The following is a 15,893-nucleotide window of genomic DNA, read 5'->3' as shown; positions in this document are numbered from 1 at the left end:
AGAAGATATGAAGCTGGGTATCTAGAACAACTCTCTGAGCTAATAAATGAGAGCAAAACATTTCTGTATAACTACCTGTTGTTGGACTTTTAATTTGTTGCTTACTGATGCTCTCTGAATAGAAAACAAAAGATTCAAAAATGGGACTTACAACAAATGGCATCTGCTTCAGTGTTACCTGTATAGGGGCAAGAATTAAGAATCCAAAACATAAAGTCCTGTGTTCAGTAGAAGACAAGGCAGAGGCAATTACCAAGCATCTGGTAAAAAGAAGATCGTGGAATGCAGTAGAGTGAGGAAGTGATCAGTATAAATAAAATTAATAAGATAATTAAGTTGGGCTTCTTGGTCTATCCTCCATGTCTTCTGAGTATTATAGGAAAAAAAGATGAAGGAGAATGAAGGCAAGGAATAGTCAGAGAAATAATGGATAAAAATAATGAAAGTCCTCACATTGAAAAACCTCCACAAATGCCAAATAACAAATATTCTTTTAAAAAATCATTATAGAAGATGGTGGCTAAATAAAAATTTAAAAGAAAATAATGACCTTTATAGAAGAGAAAGTCAGATTGACATAAGCAACCATAGGAATAGAAGACAGATGGTAACAGATTTATAGCATAAAAATTCTATACCAAGTTAAATTATAATTGAAGAACATAGACAAAAGAATGTTGTTTTTAGACATGCAAAAACAAGGAAACTAAACAAAGGAGTAGAAAAAATAAGTGAGCCAGGAAGTTTAAAAAGCATATTTTAAAAAGCTAACTATTTTTAGCATGTTTGGCTAATAAGTGCATGTGGTATAAAGTTCAAAAGACATTGGGTATATACAGTAAAAAAATATTTCTTTCCTATCTCCTAGTTTTCATTATTTCTTTCCAGAAGCAACCACTGTTAACATATCTTTTTGAGGTTATTTTATGTATATAAATACATTTTGATAGTTTTCGTGAAATGGGAATTGGTAGGATTAAAAGTAAAGAATGAATAAAATATTGGACAATGAGAAGAAATACAAGAGGGAGGAAGGGTACAGAGATATTAAAACATTTAAAGTTCCTTATTTATGAAGCAGCTGCAGTTAAGTTAAATAGACACATTAAAAAAGATTGTGGGCTGAGGTTGTGACTCAGTGGTAGAGCACTTGCCTAGCATGTGCGAGGCCCTGGGTTTGATCCTCAGCACCACATAAAAATAAGTAAACAAAATAAAGGTATTGTGTCCAACTACAACTAAAAAATAAATATTAAAAAAAAAAGTTAAAGATTGTTTCTTCTCGCCAAGGTGAAGTACTAGGGACTGGTTTTATCTTCTCTCCTGAAATAGCTAAGAACTTAAGACATTGGTTATCACAGAGTGGACCATGATCCCCTGAGAGATGCAAAACAAATGAAATGAATCTTATGACTGCCCCAGCTTATTTCATAGAGGTTCCCAACTCATAGCACTGGGTGAGGGAAACAGGCAGAGCCCTGTGCTCTTCCTATATTGAGGAAATGAACCTAGGAGTCCAGGGAGGCCAGCTGATTACAATTTACACAGCAGAATACCAGAGGGGACAGAGCTTCACAAAGAAAGAATTGCAGAGATCTGTAGAGGATCTTGAGTATTTAGTTGAATAATGTTTGTACCTTGTTTGGGGCTGAGAATATCCAAGGTCAGGGAAAGAACCACTCAAAAAGATGTAAGGAAGGGGGCTGGGGTTGTGGCTCAGTGGTAGAGCACTCGCCCAGCACATGCAAGGCCCTGGGTTCAATCCTCAGTACCACATAAACAATAAATAAATAAAATAAAGGTATAAAAAAAAAGATGAGAGGGGCTGGAATTGTGGCTTAGTGGTAGAGTGCTTGCCTAAGATGTAAGGAAATAATACTTGATGTTCACAATAAGCTAGGCATAATTTCTGTTCCTAGTAGCAGCAGTTTGAAAACTAAGAAAGGTCTTGACTTGTTAGTGAGGAAAACTATCACTAGACCAATTTCTGTTCTGGTCCCACAAACTAAACCTTAAAAGCAGGACCCTGAAAGACTGTTCCCAGAAAGTTAACCATATCCCAGAACAGAGTTAAAGAATGTTTGTAGAAATATGAAATATCCATCACCTAAAAATGTAAAATTTACATCTACCTGCCATCCAAGAAAACATTAGTAGACATTCAAAGAAGCAGGAAAATATAAACTCTAAGGAGGAGATTCAATAAATACTGACTCAGAAATGACATAGATGGGCTGGGGATGTGGCTCAAGCGGTAGCGCGCTCGCCTGGCGTGCGTGCGGCCTGGGTTCGATCCTCAGCACCACATACAAACAAAGCTGTTGTGTCCACCGAAAACTAAAAAATAAATATTAAAAAAATTCTCTCTCTCTCTCTTAAAAAAAAAAGAAATGACATAGATGATAGAATTAGTAAACAGATATTTATATTCTGCATGTTGAAAATAGAAGAACAAACATCAAATAGACATAGAAGATACCTTTTTTTTTTTTTTGTACTGAGGTTTGAACTCAGGAGTGTTTAACCACAGAACTACATCACTAGCCCTTTTATATATACATATATATATACATATGTATACATTTTTTTTAATGGACACAATAGCTTTATTTTATTTATTTTTATGTGGTGCTGAGAATTGAACCCAGTGCCTCACATGTGCTAGGCAAGCACTGTACCACTGAGCCACAACCCCAGTCCCCTTTTTTTATATTTTATTTAGAGACAGGGTCTTGCTGAGTTGCTTAGGGCCTTGCTAAGTTGGCTGAGGCTCCCTTTGAATTCACAGTCCTCCGGCCTCAGCCTCTGAGCTGCTAGAATTATGGGCATGCAACACTGTGGCTGGCAGAAGATATCTTTTTTAAAACTTAAAATTTTAGATATCAAAACTATAATGCACTTGAATGGTGTGACTCTACTTTGTACAACCAGAGATATGAAAAATTGTGCTCTGTATGTACTATGAATTGAAATGTATTCTGCTGTCATGTATAACAAATTTGAATAAATATTAAAAAAAAAAAACAACAACCCTATAATGGGGCTGGGATTGTGGCTCAGCGGTAGAGCGCTCACCTAGCACGGGCACGACCCAGGGTCGATTCTCAGCACCACATAAAAATAAAGGCATTGTGTTGTGTCCATCTATGAAAAAGATTCTCTCTTAAAAAAAAAAAAACCTACAATGCAATTTGAAAAATACACCAGATTAACAGCAGATTAGATAGTGCAAAAGAAAAGATTAATGAATTTAAACAATAATAATAGAAACTATCTACTGTGAAACAAAGAGGGGAAAAAAAGACTAAAATATTAACAGAGCTACAGTGAGCTGAGGAGCAGCTTCAGGTGGCCAAATATCTATCTCTCTCTCTCTCTTTTTTTTTTTTAATGTTTATTTTTTAGCTTTAGGTGGACACAATATCTTTATTTTATACTTATGTGGTACTGAGGATCGAACCCAGTGCCTTCTGCATGCTAGGAAAGCGCTCTACCACTTGGCCACAACCACAGCCCCCCAAATATATCTCTTAAATTAGAGTCCCCAAGGAGGAGAGAAAAAGTGAGAAAACAAGTATTTCAAGAAAATAATCTAAAAGATTTTCAAGTTTACTGAATAATATAAAACCACAGTGGAAGAAGCCTCATAAAGCATACTGAAAGCTATACCAAGTACAGTATAATTAGTGCTTAAAACCTGTGATAAAGGAAATCAAGGGCCTGGGATTGTGGCTCAGCTGTAGAGCACTCACCTGGCATGTGGGAGATCCTGGGTTTGATTCTCATTACCACATAAAATAAATAAATAAAATAAAGATATTGTGTCCAACTATAACTAAAAAAAGTATATAAAAAATAATAACTTAATTGAAAATTAAGTATAGAAACAAAAATAAGCAGCCGGATGCAGTGGCACATGCCTGTAATCCCAGCAGTTTGGGAGGCTGAGACAGGAGGATTGAGAGTTCAAAGCCAGCCTCAGCAAAAGCAAGATGTTAAGCAATTCAGTGAGACTCTGTCTCTAAATACAATACAAAATAGGGCTGGAGATGTGGCTTAGTGGTCAAGTGCCCCTGAGTTCAATCCCGGGTTCCCCCGCACCAAAACAAAAACAACAACAACAAAAATAGTGCCTAATGCATGGCCTAGCCAGACAATAAGTAATTTGGAGCAACTGGTTTTCCTTATAGGAAGGTAAATCATGAAGCTGGGTGTGTTGATGCTCACCTGAAATCCCAGCTAGTTATGAAGCTGAGGCAGGATTATGGCAAGTTTGAGGTCAGCTTCTGCAACTGAGCAAAATCCTTGTGTCAAGATTTTTAAAAATGGAAAGGGCTGGGGCTCAGTGGTAGAGTACTTGCCTACCACCTGAGAGACTCTTATTAATCCCCAGTACCATGAAAGGAAAATAAAGTAATTTGTATTCTTTTCTCACAACATGACAGGAAAATGTGAATTAAAAACTTAAAAGAGAGAGGAAAACCAAATTTAAAACTTTTAGAGAAAATACTGATGAATATTTCTGTGAGCTTATGGCACAGAATGATTTCTTTTAAAACACACACAAATCAAAGCCATGAAAGAAAAAATAAATTTCACTACCAAAAACTTTTAAACTTAGATATATGATAGACAAAGGATTATTGTACAGAATATGTAAAGAACTACAAATCATTAAGAACCCAGTGTAAAACAAAGTATATAGAAAAGCATTTCAAAGAAAAAAAATATAAAAATATGTTCATTGTTAGTGGTAGTCAGGGAAGTGCAAAATAAAAAACATCAAGTTCAAGTATCACTATTCTGTTTAAAATTAAAACTTCTAGTAATAAGCAATGGAGAAGTGAGAAAATAACAGTTCATTTTGGTAGAAATATAAATTGCTTTTGGCGTTTTGGAAAACACTGTATCTAAGACAATTAAAAATACCTTGAATATTTCCACTTAGAAACATATAAACTAGAAGTTTTTCTTAAGGAAATTGAGTAGGAAATGTTTGTTGTGTTGGTACCAGGCAGAACTATACCTTTCAGGGGCAAGAAACTGGGCTTTACCATTTGTTGCTCCACAAACCCAGAGTCAGATTGGCAGGAAAATAGATTTTATTCAAAGTCAGCTTTGAAGGAAGATAGAAACTTTTTTGTTTTAAATTTCTGTCTTTGGAAAATTCAAGAGCCAGGAAAGCTTTTATAAGAGGCAGCAAAGTGGGACAAAAGGCATGTGTGGATTTAAATATCCTGTGTTAGACAAGCCACAGCCCAGGGCAGTTCCTATTCTCAGCTTCCTTGTCATCCTTCAGGCCAGGAGAGGCAACTCTTCAGCCTTTACTCTCAGTATGAGGAAATACAGGATGCTATCAGGAAGTTGTTCTTATAGAGGGACCCTTAATTTGTCTGTTTCAGTGTTGCTATTTGTAATTGTGGAAAAAGTTGACTGCCTAAATCTGTCCAAGACTAGGTAAACTAATGTGTGATATCTCTAAAATGGATAAAAGTGAATAATAAAGTATAATTATAGTTTTAGTGTAATTATATAGTTTTCCTCAAGCCATTAACTTGGATTATTTTGCTTATGGGTTAAATATATATAGTATTATAAACCTCTTTAGCTCTCTGTCCGTAAACTTACTAATTCATATTTATGAGTTTCCCCTCCAAGTGACTTTAATTATCATTTTACCATTATTACCCTAAGTTTAAGATTTCTTCCCCTAGATAGTGACTTTTTTGAATCTACTGGAGTACGGTAGTAACTTTCAAATTTTTATTTTGCTTCTTCCTTATTTACTTTTTTTTTTTTTTTTTTTTTTTAATAGGACTGTTTCAAGCCAGACTCCCTCTGCCAAAAGAAGTTTGGGATTTCTTCCTCAGCCAACTCCTCTTTCTGTTAAAAAACTGAGGTGTAACCAGGATTACACTGGCTGGAACAAACCAAGAATGCCCCTTTCCTCTCACCAACAGCAACAACTGCAGGGGTGGGTAATTTTTCACTTTCTGTTTTATAAAATAATTCAATTGAATTGTGCTATGTTATAAAAAAATAATGAAAGGAGTCACATTAATTATAGCTCTAAAATATTTACAAATTAGATCACTTATGAAAGATTTCACACATCCATAAGAAATGTTGGGTCCATTATCTGATCTCCAGATGATTTTTTGAAGTATATATAATTTTCTTTTTAAAGGCAAAAACAAAGATTCTCCAAGCTCATACACTGCCTCTTAGTACTGATATACTTTCAATGTCGTTTTTAATGTATTCGCTTCAGCACCTTTATGATTATATTTTTGTTAGACATAAAAAATGAGATCATAATATAACTGAAATAATGATAGTAGCTGTCACACCTAAAGTGTTTATTATGTGCCAGATTTTGTATTCTAAGGATTTAGTCCTTTTTTCTTTAAACCCTTTCAACAGCTATGTCAGATAGATATATTAAAATTCTGCTTTTATACATTTAAGTAGCTAAGGTTTAGGAAAGTTAATTAACTTGCTTAAAGTGATATAGTCAATAGGACAGCAGTGTTAAATCCAGGCAGTTGGACTCCAGTTGAATTCTTAAGCATTGTGCTATATTGTTTGTTCTCTAATTTTTCACTGCATAATAATTCTTATGTATTAATCCAGAACTTTAAACTATGTTAGTATGCATTTTAAGTTTCTCTGTTTTCCAAATATAACCCAAGATAGAATGAACATTTATGTGTGTGTGTGTATACACACACATACACACATATATTTTATAGTACTTCATGAAACTTCTATAGGATAAATTGTTGAAATTGTTAAGACTAAGGAAAGCTGTTTTATTTATTCCTTTATTTTTTATTGGGGATTGAACCTCGGGGTGCTTTATCACTAAACTACGTCCCCAGCCCTTTAAAATTTTTTATTAAATACAGTGTCTTTATAATTTGCTTAAGGCTTTGCTAAGTTGAGCATTGACAGGTATCTTCAACTTAGCAAAACCAACCCTATCTCAAAATAAAAAGGGCTGAGAGTGTAACTTAGTGGTAGGGCGTCCCTGGGTTCAATTTCCGGTACCAAAAAAAGTGTTCAGGACCAGGGATTCCTTTTTTAAAAAAATATGAGTAGAAAACTTCCAGGTCTTCAGGATAAAGGAGGCTACCTAATTTTAGAGTTCCTTACAAAATCTGTTTGTTTGTTTGTTTTAAAAGAAAGCCATGAAATCAATGAGGAGTGCAAAGAGGAGCACACATGATACATGCTTTGGCATTACCAGGAGACAGTACATCTTTAAATTACCTTCTAAGTAGATATGCAAGCAAAATTCCTGTGTAGTGTTCCTGTTTCTGCTGTCTAAGCTTGTAAATATTGAAAGAGACAAGAGACTCAATTATTTACATGAAAAAAACATATACGAGGGGAAGACTTATGAAACCTGAAGAAATCATTCTCAGAAAGGGAAAATTAAATATTAACTACCAGCATACTAAATTTAGATTTCAATGTTGGTAGTTGTTTAAGAACATTCTTAGAAGCTGGGTATGGTGGTGCACACCTGTAATCACAGCAGCTTGAGAGGCTGAGGCAGAAGGATCTTGAGTTCAAAGCTAACTTCAGCAACTCAGCAAGGCCCTAAGCAAGTCAGCAAAACCCTGTCTCTAAATAAAATTTTAAAAAGGGCTAGGGATGCAGCTCAGTGGTTAAGCACTCCTATGGTCAATCCCCAGTACAAAAAAAAAAATCAAGCACGAAACTAAATATCAAAAAGGTACCTTCTACCTAGAAACTAAAAAAATCACATTAAGAAACTCTTGGGTTAAACAAACAAATTGCAGATATTCTGAAAATGAATAAAATTGGAAATACTAAATACCATATCCATGGAATACATTAAAGTGTAATCATCAGAGGAAAAATTAGTGGTGGGAATACATAAGTATACAGTCTTAAACCAAAGAACACCTGTATATATCAATGCAAATAAAAGATTGAAAATAAATCAATTCTGAGTTCCAAATGAAAAAATAACAAACCAAAATAAAACACAAAGAAGGAAGTAATAAAAATGAAGAGAGTTGCATGAAATGGTGAACTAAAAAACAGTGAATCATATTAACAAATCAGAGTCCATGGTCCCCAACTTACATTGGTTCAATTTAGTATTTTTTTACTTTAAAATGGTACAAAAGTGATACATATTTGGAAGAAACTATACTTCAAATTTTAAATTTTGATCTTTTCCCAGGCTAGCAATATGTGACACTATACTCACTCCTGTGATACTGGGCAACAGCAATGGCAACAAACCACAGCTCCCAGTCAGGCATGCAGTCTGAGGGTAAACAGCTGACACTGTATAGCTGTTTGTTGCTCAGCTGTGATTTTTGGTAGGTTACATGTATTTAGTGCATTTTCAACTTATAAATATTTACAACTTACAATGGTTTTATATAGGATATAACAAGCCGTTCTTAAGTCAAGGAGCATCTGTGCTAGTTACTTGAAAAAAAATGATGAAATAGATAAGTCACTGGATTTTTAGACAATATAGGAAGAAGGGAAGCAAGATAAGAAATGACAGGGGGAAATAATTGTTGATAAAGAAGAATCATTTGAGACTATTTTGTACTTGGCAAAAAGAATTTCAAGTGGTCCTGGGTTATAGCTCAGTGGTAGAGGGCTTGCCTCGCCTGTGTGAGGCATTGGGTTTGATCCTCAGCACCACATAAAAACAAATAAACAAAAATAAAGATATTGTGTCTATCTAAGCTAAAAATATATTTTAAAAAAAGAATTTCAAGTAAATGGATGAAACTAGAGAATATCCTGCTAAGTGAAATAAGCCAGTCCCCCAAAAATCAAAGGTTGAATGTTCTCTCTGATATTTGGATGCTAACCCCTAACAAGGGAGGGCTGGGAGGGGAAGTATAGAAGTTCATTGGATTAGACAAAAGAGGAGTGAAGGGAAGGGGTTGGGGTGGGAACAGGAAAGACAGTAGAATGAATCAGACAACTCACCCTCATTTATGTATAATGTCAAAATACACCCTATTGTCATGTATATATCTAAAAATTAAAAATAAAAGGATTTTAAAACTTAAATGAAATATATTTTACCAAATTGATCCCTCAAGATAGAAAACTTAAAACAGTTTATGTGGAAAGAAATGAAACTTATCAAGGAGCTTCCTCACATAAAAAGCACCAGGTCGAAGTGATTTCACAGGAAATTTCTGTGACATGTTTAGAAATCACAGAATCCTAGTGCTACACAAATTATTTCAGAGCTTAGAAATCGAGGAAACGATTCTGGTGCTTACTTTTCATGAAGCAGGTATAACCAAACCTATTCAAGAAGCACAAAAAAGTGTAAATATCACTTATAAATATTGCTGCAAGAAGTCCTAATGCAAGTCCTTTGGATGCAAGGCAACTCTACCAACTGAGATATACCCCCAGCCTTGAATTGTGGATGCTAACCCATAACAAGGATAATTACTATTTTTACTTTTGTTTAATGTTGTGTTGGAGGTATTAGTCAATGTAATTAAATATGGAAAAAAGTAGAAGCATAATAATTATAAATGAAATACCTAGAAACCATGGTGAGTCGATGTTAAAGTAGCTAAAACAAAGTATTTAGCCAGATAAGCAGGACTGAAAATTAGCAGACATGCCAATACAAATAACCAGTTTGAAGTTGTAGAAAGAGAAAATCCAATTTACATTAGCACCAAAAAAGAAAAATACTTGGGAATAAACTTAAGAATTTTTCAAATTGAGGAAAATTACAAAGTACTCCAACAGTAAATTGAAATGCATAGAAAATATCAATTATTCATGGTTAGGACATCTTAGCATATCAAGATACATAGTTATCTCTACAGTAAATTTAATGTGATCCCAATGCGGTCAGCTTTTTTATGAAGCTGTAGTAATTGATATGTTTCTGTGAAAAAATTCATATGGAAAAATAAATACAGAAAAATAGTAGGAAAATGCTGAATAGAAATAGGAAGTATAGTCCTACCAGATATTTTAAGATGGTATCAATTCATTATAATTCATTGTACTAATGAGTAATTAGATGGGCTATAGAATAGAATAGATAGTCCTGATTATAGGAACAGTGGACTTTATTAAAACATTAGAATAAATATGTAGTCATTTTGAAAAATATACAGATACATCTTTTTTTTAGGTACTGGGGATTGAACTCAGGGGCACTTGACTCCTGAGCTACATCACCAGCCCTATTTTGTATTTTATTTAGAGACAGGGTCTAACTGAGTTGCTTAGTGCCTCTCTTTTGCTTGAGGCTGGCTTTGAACTCTTGATCCTCCTGCCTCAGCCTCCTGAGCTGCTAGGATTACAGGCATGCGCCACCACTCCTGGCACAGTTACATCTTTCTGGTGAATAAATTCCAAATGAAACAGTTCGAAGCATAAAAAATTAAACTCTTCAAGTACATGGAGAAATTTTTGGCAAATTTTTCTGTTATCTTAATGTAGGGGAAAGGCTTTGTAGATTTGATTCAGGATCAAGATTCAATAAAAGACTGATTAATTTGACTATATAAAAATTAGATTGTTTTCATGGCCAAAAACAAAGGCAAATGATAAATTGAGAGTAAATACTTACTACAAATATTATATATAAAGGGCTGATACCCTTAAATACAAAAAAAAAAAGGTATAAATTGAGGTGAGAGGAAGGTAATAATTTAGCCTAATGGCAAGTATCTAATTTTCAATTAGATGAAACTAAATTATCGTGATATTATGATGCAGTGGTTCTCAAAGTGGTTTTCTCCATATTGGTAGTTCAGCATCATCTAGTAACTTGTTAGAAATGCATATTTTTGCACCCTTTCTGTCCAGACCTACTGAATTAGAGTCTCTGGTGTGCCATCCAATAATGTGTAGTTTTAATAAGCCCTTTAGTGATTCTGATGCATGACTAACTGGAGAACCCCTTTGTACTACTGTACTACACAGACTTTAGGAACTGCCCACGGTATACTGAATGTACCTTAAATACTATTTTTTTTTTCAGATTCTCCAATTTGGGAAATACATGCTATATGAATGCGATTTTACAGTCTCTGTTTTCACTTCAATCATTTGCAAATGACTTGCTTAAACAAGGTATCCCATGGAAGAAAATTCCACTCAATGCCCTTATCAGGTAATTGTTATATACATTCTTTAGTAACCTCTTACCTTGTTGATTATAGAATAATGGAATTTTAATGCTTAAAATTTTATGTGCTATTATACCATCTAATGTTTTGTGAGACATGTTAACCTTGTCTCTTTTATTTTACCAGACGCTTTGCACACTTGCTTGTTAAAAAAGATATCTGTAATTCAGAGACCAAAAAGGACTTACTCAAGAAAGTTAAAAATGCCATTTCAGCTACAGCAGAGAGATTCTCTGGTTACATGCAGAATGTGAGTTAGCAAATGGTTTTTAAATATTTCAGAGATATGGAAAAATGTAATTATGTTAGTATTTAACCTGATTTTTGTTTTAAAATGTGATTTGGGTAATGTGATCATCATGGATTGAAAAACCTAAGAAGTTATAAGGTTCTGTATGATTCTTCTTGTTTTATCGTATTTTAATATATAGGTGTGGTGTGCCAGTGAAAAATAACCTTATTTTAGCAAAGTGGAGAGTCATTCATTCATTCATTCTAATGCAACTGAATATTAAAGAATATAAAATCTATTATTTTTTTTTTACTTGTAGTTTTGGGTTAGGGTGAGGTGAGGTTTGCAGTGCTAAGATCAAACCCAGGGCCTTGTGAATGCCAGACAAGTGTTCTACCACTGATCTACACCCTAAGCCCTTTTCATTTGTTTTTCTTCACACAATATGTGCCCTAAAATCCTTATTAGAATAAATCTGACCTTGTTCACATACTTCTCTTTCAGGTGCTTATATGAAGCACATTGGTAGCAAACTGGCTTTTTTTTTTTTTTTTTTAATTTGTAGATGGACACAAAATACCTTTATTTGTTTATTTTGATGTGGTGCCAGGGATTGAACCCAGTGCCTCATGCATGCTCTACCATTGAGCCACAAGTCTTGCATTTTTTGTTTTTTGGTTTTTTTTTTAATCTTGAACTGACATTTTATTTTATTTCTGGTATTGAAGATTGAACCCCGGGCACGATACCACAGGGCCACATCACCAGCCCTTTTATAGACAGGGAGCTTTGCTAAGTTACTGAGGCTGACTTTGAACTCGTGATTCTCCTATCTCAGCCTCCCGAACTGCTGGGATTACAGCCGTGCGCCACTGTGCCAGGATAACAAACTGGTTTTATTATTAATAAAAAAAAAAAAAGTTTTGATTTGATGACAGATGTTATTATCTTTTTATGATATTATTATCTTCTTAGGATGCTCATGAATTTTTAAGTCAGTGCTTAGACCAGCTGAAAGAGGATATGGAAAAATTGAATAAAACTTGGAAGACTGAGTCTATTCCTGGAGAAGAAAATTCATCAGATATTTCAGCTACCAGAGTATACACTTGTCCAGTTATTACTAATTTGGAGTTTGAGGTTCAGCACTCCATCATTTGTAAAGCGTAAGTAACTTCTGAGAAGACTTCTTTCTCTTAATTCTTTATGGCAAATAATAAAACTTTCTTTTGATGTACCAAATGCTATGAATTCTTATCTTCCTTTCCACATCAGGAAGAAAGCATAAACCCACAGAGTATACAGAACCTTTCTAAGTCATTATCTTTCTATAAAAATGTTTGGTGGGGTAAGAATTGAAGAGAATTCCAGGCTAGGCAGTGGCACACAGTGTGACAACTGGTAGGAGGTGGGAGATAAGCATATAGCTGTTTCCAGGTCTTTGGCATGTGGCCCCCACAGACAGCTTACAACATTGCTGTTTGCTTCCCAGCCAGCAAGAGCACATCTCACTCAATCTTCCTCTGTTTCTGCTCTCTAGACCCAGATTAAAAGGGCTCCACACAGATAATATGTATTAACTCAAAGTTAAGATTAATAACCTTAATTTTAAGGTTTTGCAAAATTCCTTTAACGAAGTAGAGTAGCATCACCGTGGGAGTGATAGCTTATGGTTGACAGGAGTTTTACAACTCAAACTCAAAGGATATGGAATTTTACAAAATCAGGTTTCACCTTAGAACTCTACCTGTCAAGTGCCATTATGTGTATCTGCAAGTATGATGCCAAAGCTGGTGTTTTAAGTAGAAAAACTTGACCTCTTTGCCTTATGCTGTGTACACAGGAGTTCTGGAAAATTAAGAAACCGTACCCCTCCCCCTTTGTTTTTTGCCCAAGTTTTAAAGTAGCTGTTGCTCAATTATATTGCTTGCTCACAGTTGAGCTGCTTTTGTTTTATTCTAAATAAATTGTTTCTTTGGTGAGGGAGGGGAGCTTTTATTGTCAGGAAAGCATTCAGCAAATTTTTATTGAATGAAAACTGTTCTTATGCCCCAGTCTTCAATTGTGGCAATAGGGAACTGGGCTGAAAATCAAAATGCTGATAAAGAGGACCAGTGAAAAGCAGTTAGCTAAACTAAAAAGAATCAGTTTAATTTCAAGTAAATTAAATAAAGTGTTTTGATCTCTGAGCTCTTTTTTTTTTTTTTTTTTAATTTATAAAAATATATCCAGCCAGGTACAGTGGTGCACACTTGTAATCTTAGTGGCTTGGGAAGCTGAGACAGGAGGATCGAAAGTTCAAAGCCAGCCTCAGCAACGGCAGGGTACTGAGCAATTCAGTGAGATCCTGTCTCTGAATCAAATACAAAATAGGGCTGGGGTTGTGACTCAGTGGTTGAGTGCCCCTGCCCTCAGTACCCAAAAAAAGAAAAAAGTTTGTGGGTTTTTGAAAACATAAAAGTTTAAAGTTTAGTATTTTAAGAAAGTACTTAAATATTACAAATAAGATTTTTTTTTCTGTATTAATTTAATAAGTGTTAAAGTAAGTATAAAAAGGTCTAAGTGTTATCTGTTACTTATGCCTGTTCTTAGTGTGTCAGCTTTATAAATTCTGCAGGGGTGAAGAGTGTTTCAAGTATATTTGTATCTTTATATTGCTCTAAATACACATATTTGTCCCCTTTTATTGTTAACAGATGTGGAGAGACTATTCCCAAAAGAGAACAGTTTAATGACCTCTCCATCGACCTCCCTCGTAGGAAAAAGCCACTCCCTCCTCGTTCAATTCAAGATTCTCTTGATCTTTTCTTTAGAGTAAGTAAAATCTTTGGTATTTTCACATAAGTAAATTTTATATATCATAGGTAATTGTTTTTAAAGTTGGTTTCTTCAAGGCAAGAGTTTCTTATCAAATTATCTTCAGGAAAAACAAATGAAGAATATGTAACATTTGTTTTATAAAGATTGATAAATCTATAGTTCATTGAAGAAGAAAATTGGTTGATTAAGTAGATTATATATTTAAGTCAGTAGCAATGTTTTAAAAAACCTTAGAAGCAGTTTATTATTTGTAAACATTAAAGCATTTGAAGTGAAATGCTACAATTTGATAACATGAATTAAATATGAAGATACTGTATAAAAGTTGAGTAATGAAAAAAAGTGTTTTTGCTTTTCATTTCATTTCCTTAGTTTGTATGTGTACCCTGATGAGAACAGGAAGAAAAAAATTATGTTTATCCAAAACTATAGGTAAACTATACACTGATACACTGTCACAGATAGAAAAGTTCTGTGGCATGATCAGACCTGTTACATAGAGACATTATAACTAGTGGAACTTTGCCAAGATCTGTTTATCTATATAACATGGTCCTTATTTTGTTGCAGCAAATTGGCAGGATTGTCTTCCTAAGATTTAAAAAAAGAAAACTATTCTTTTAACATGAATGTTCATCTCCTCCCAAAGATAAATTCTCTTTTTTTTAAATATTTATTTTTTAGTTATAGTTGGACACAATACCTTTATTTTATTTTATTTATTAATTTATATGTGGTGCTGAGGATCAAACCCAGGGCCTCACACGTTAGACCAGCACTTTACCACTGAGCCACAACCCCAGCCCCAATGCTCTGCTTTTTTGTTGTTTAGTCTTTCTGTACTGCTCCTGTTGTAATCATAGACTTAAGACTTTCCTGTGTATCTTTATCCCCATTTTTTTAAGGATTTCTTGTTTCAGTTTTCTCTAGGTAATGATATCCACCCCAAACTTTGTTCCATTTAGAGCAGTTGTTCTTAGTGGGCTGTCACCAGAGGATTGAGTTCCATTATAAGGGGTAGAATTACACCTTACAGACCATGAACTCCACCTGATCTGAAGATGATCTTAACTCTGCTATAGCCATATGTTAAAATCTGGATATACTCTTGGAAGCGACTCGTGTATCCATGAGGAAAAGTTTGAGAATCTGCTACTTAAGAGTCAGTTTACTATCATAAATTGAGATGTTTCCTTGGTAAAGACGGAATTAGGAATTCTGAAAGAGGACATGATATTATAAGATGACTATATTTTAAAGATTAAGTCTTGGGCTGGGGATGTGGCTCAAGCGGTAGCGCGCTCGCCTGGCATGCGTGCGGTCCAGGTTCGATCCTCAGCACCACATACAAAACAAAGATGTTGTGTCCGCCGAAAACTAAAAAATAAAAAATATTTAAAAAAAAAAAAGATTAAGTCTTAATTTGGTACGTCTTATGGCTCAAGACTTAAATTTAAATTGGTTCAGAGTTGTCCTTCAACTGAACTAGTAAGACTAAAAAACATGATTTGCATTGAATGAGCTAATGGGATTCAATTCCATCCTTCTTTATTTTTCTCTCATCTTTTTGTAGGCAGAAGAACTTGAGTATTCCTGTGAAAAGTGTGGTGGGAAGTGTGCTATTGTCAGGCACAAGTTTAACAGGCTTCCTAGGTAAGCCCTTT

At 34.5% G+C, this 15,893-nt stretch overlaps 1 protein-coding gene across 5 annotated transcripts in view; it reads left to right on the top strand.

Annotated features, from left to right (window-relative positions):
- The window catches only part of USP37 (ubiquitin specific peptidase 37), an 81,479-nt gene that overhangs the window by 31,033 nt on the left and 34,553 nt on the right, over positions 1-15,893 (top strand). For all 5 annotated transcript variants that reach the window (XM_081260706.1, XM_081260704.1, XM_081260705.1 and 2 more), the window contains 6 exons: positions 5,816-5,974; positions 11,030-11,161; positions 11,304-11,427; positions 12,385-12,575; positions 14,106-14,223; positions 15,803-15,882. In XM_081260706.1, the coding sequence (XP_081116832.1) occupies positions 5,816-5,974; positions 11,030-11,161; positions 11,304-11,427; positions 12,385-12,575; positions 14,106-14,223; positions 15,803-15,882 (804 nt within the window). The remainder of the gene's footprint in view (positions 1-5,815; positions 5,975-11,029; positions 11,162-11,303; positions 11,428-12,384; positions 12,576-14,105; positions 14,224-15,802; positions 15,883-15,893) is intronic.

This window comes from Spermophilus citellus, assembly GCF_964194105.1.
Source record: "Spermophilus citellus genome assembly, chromosome: 11".
Taxonomy (NCBI): Eukaryota; Metazoa; Chordata; class Mammalia; order Rodentia; family Sciuridae; genus Spermophilus; species Spermophilus citellus.
This window is presented reverse-complemented; position numbering and strand designations above follow the sequence as displayed.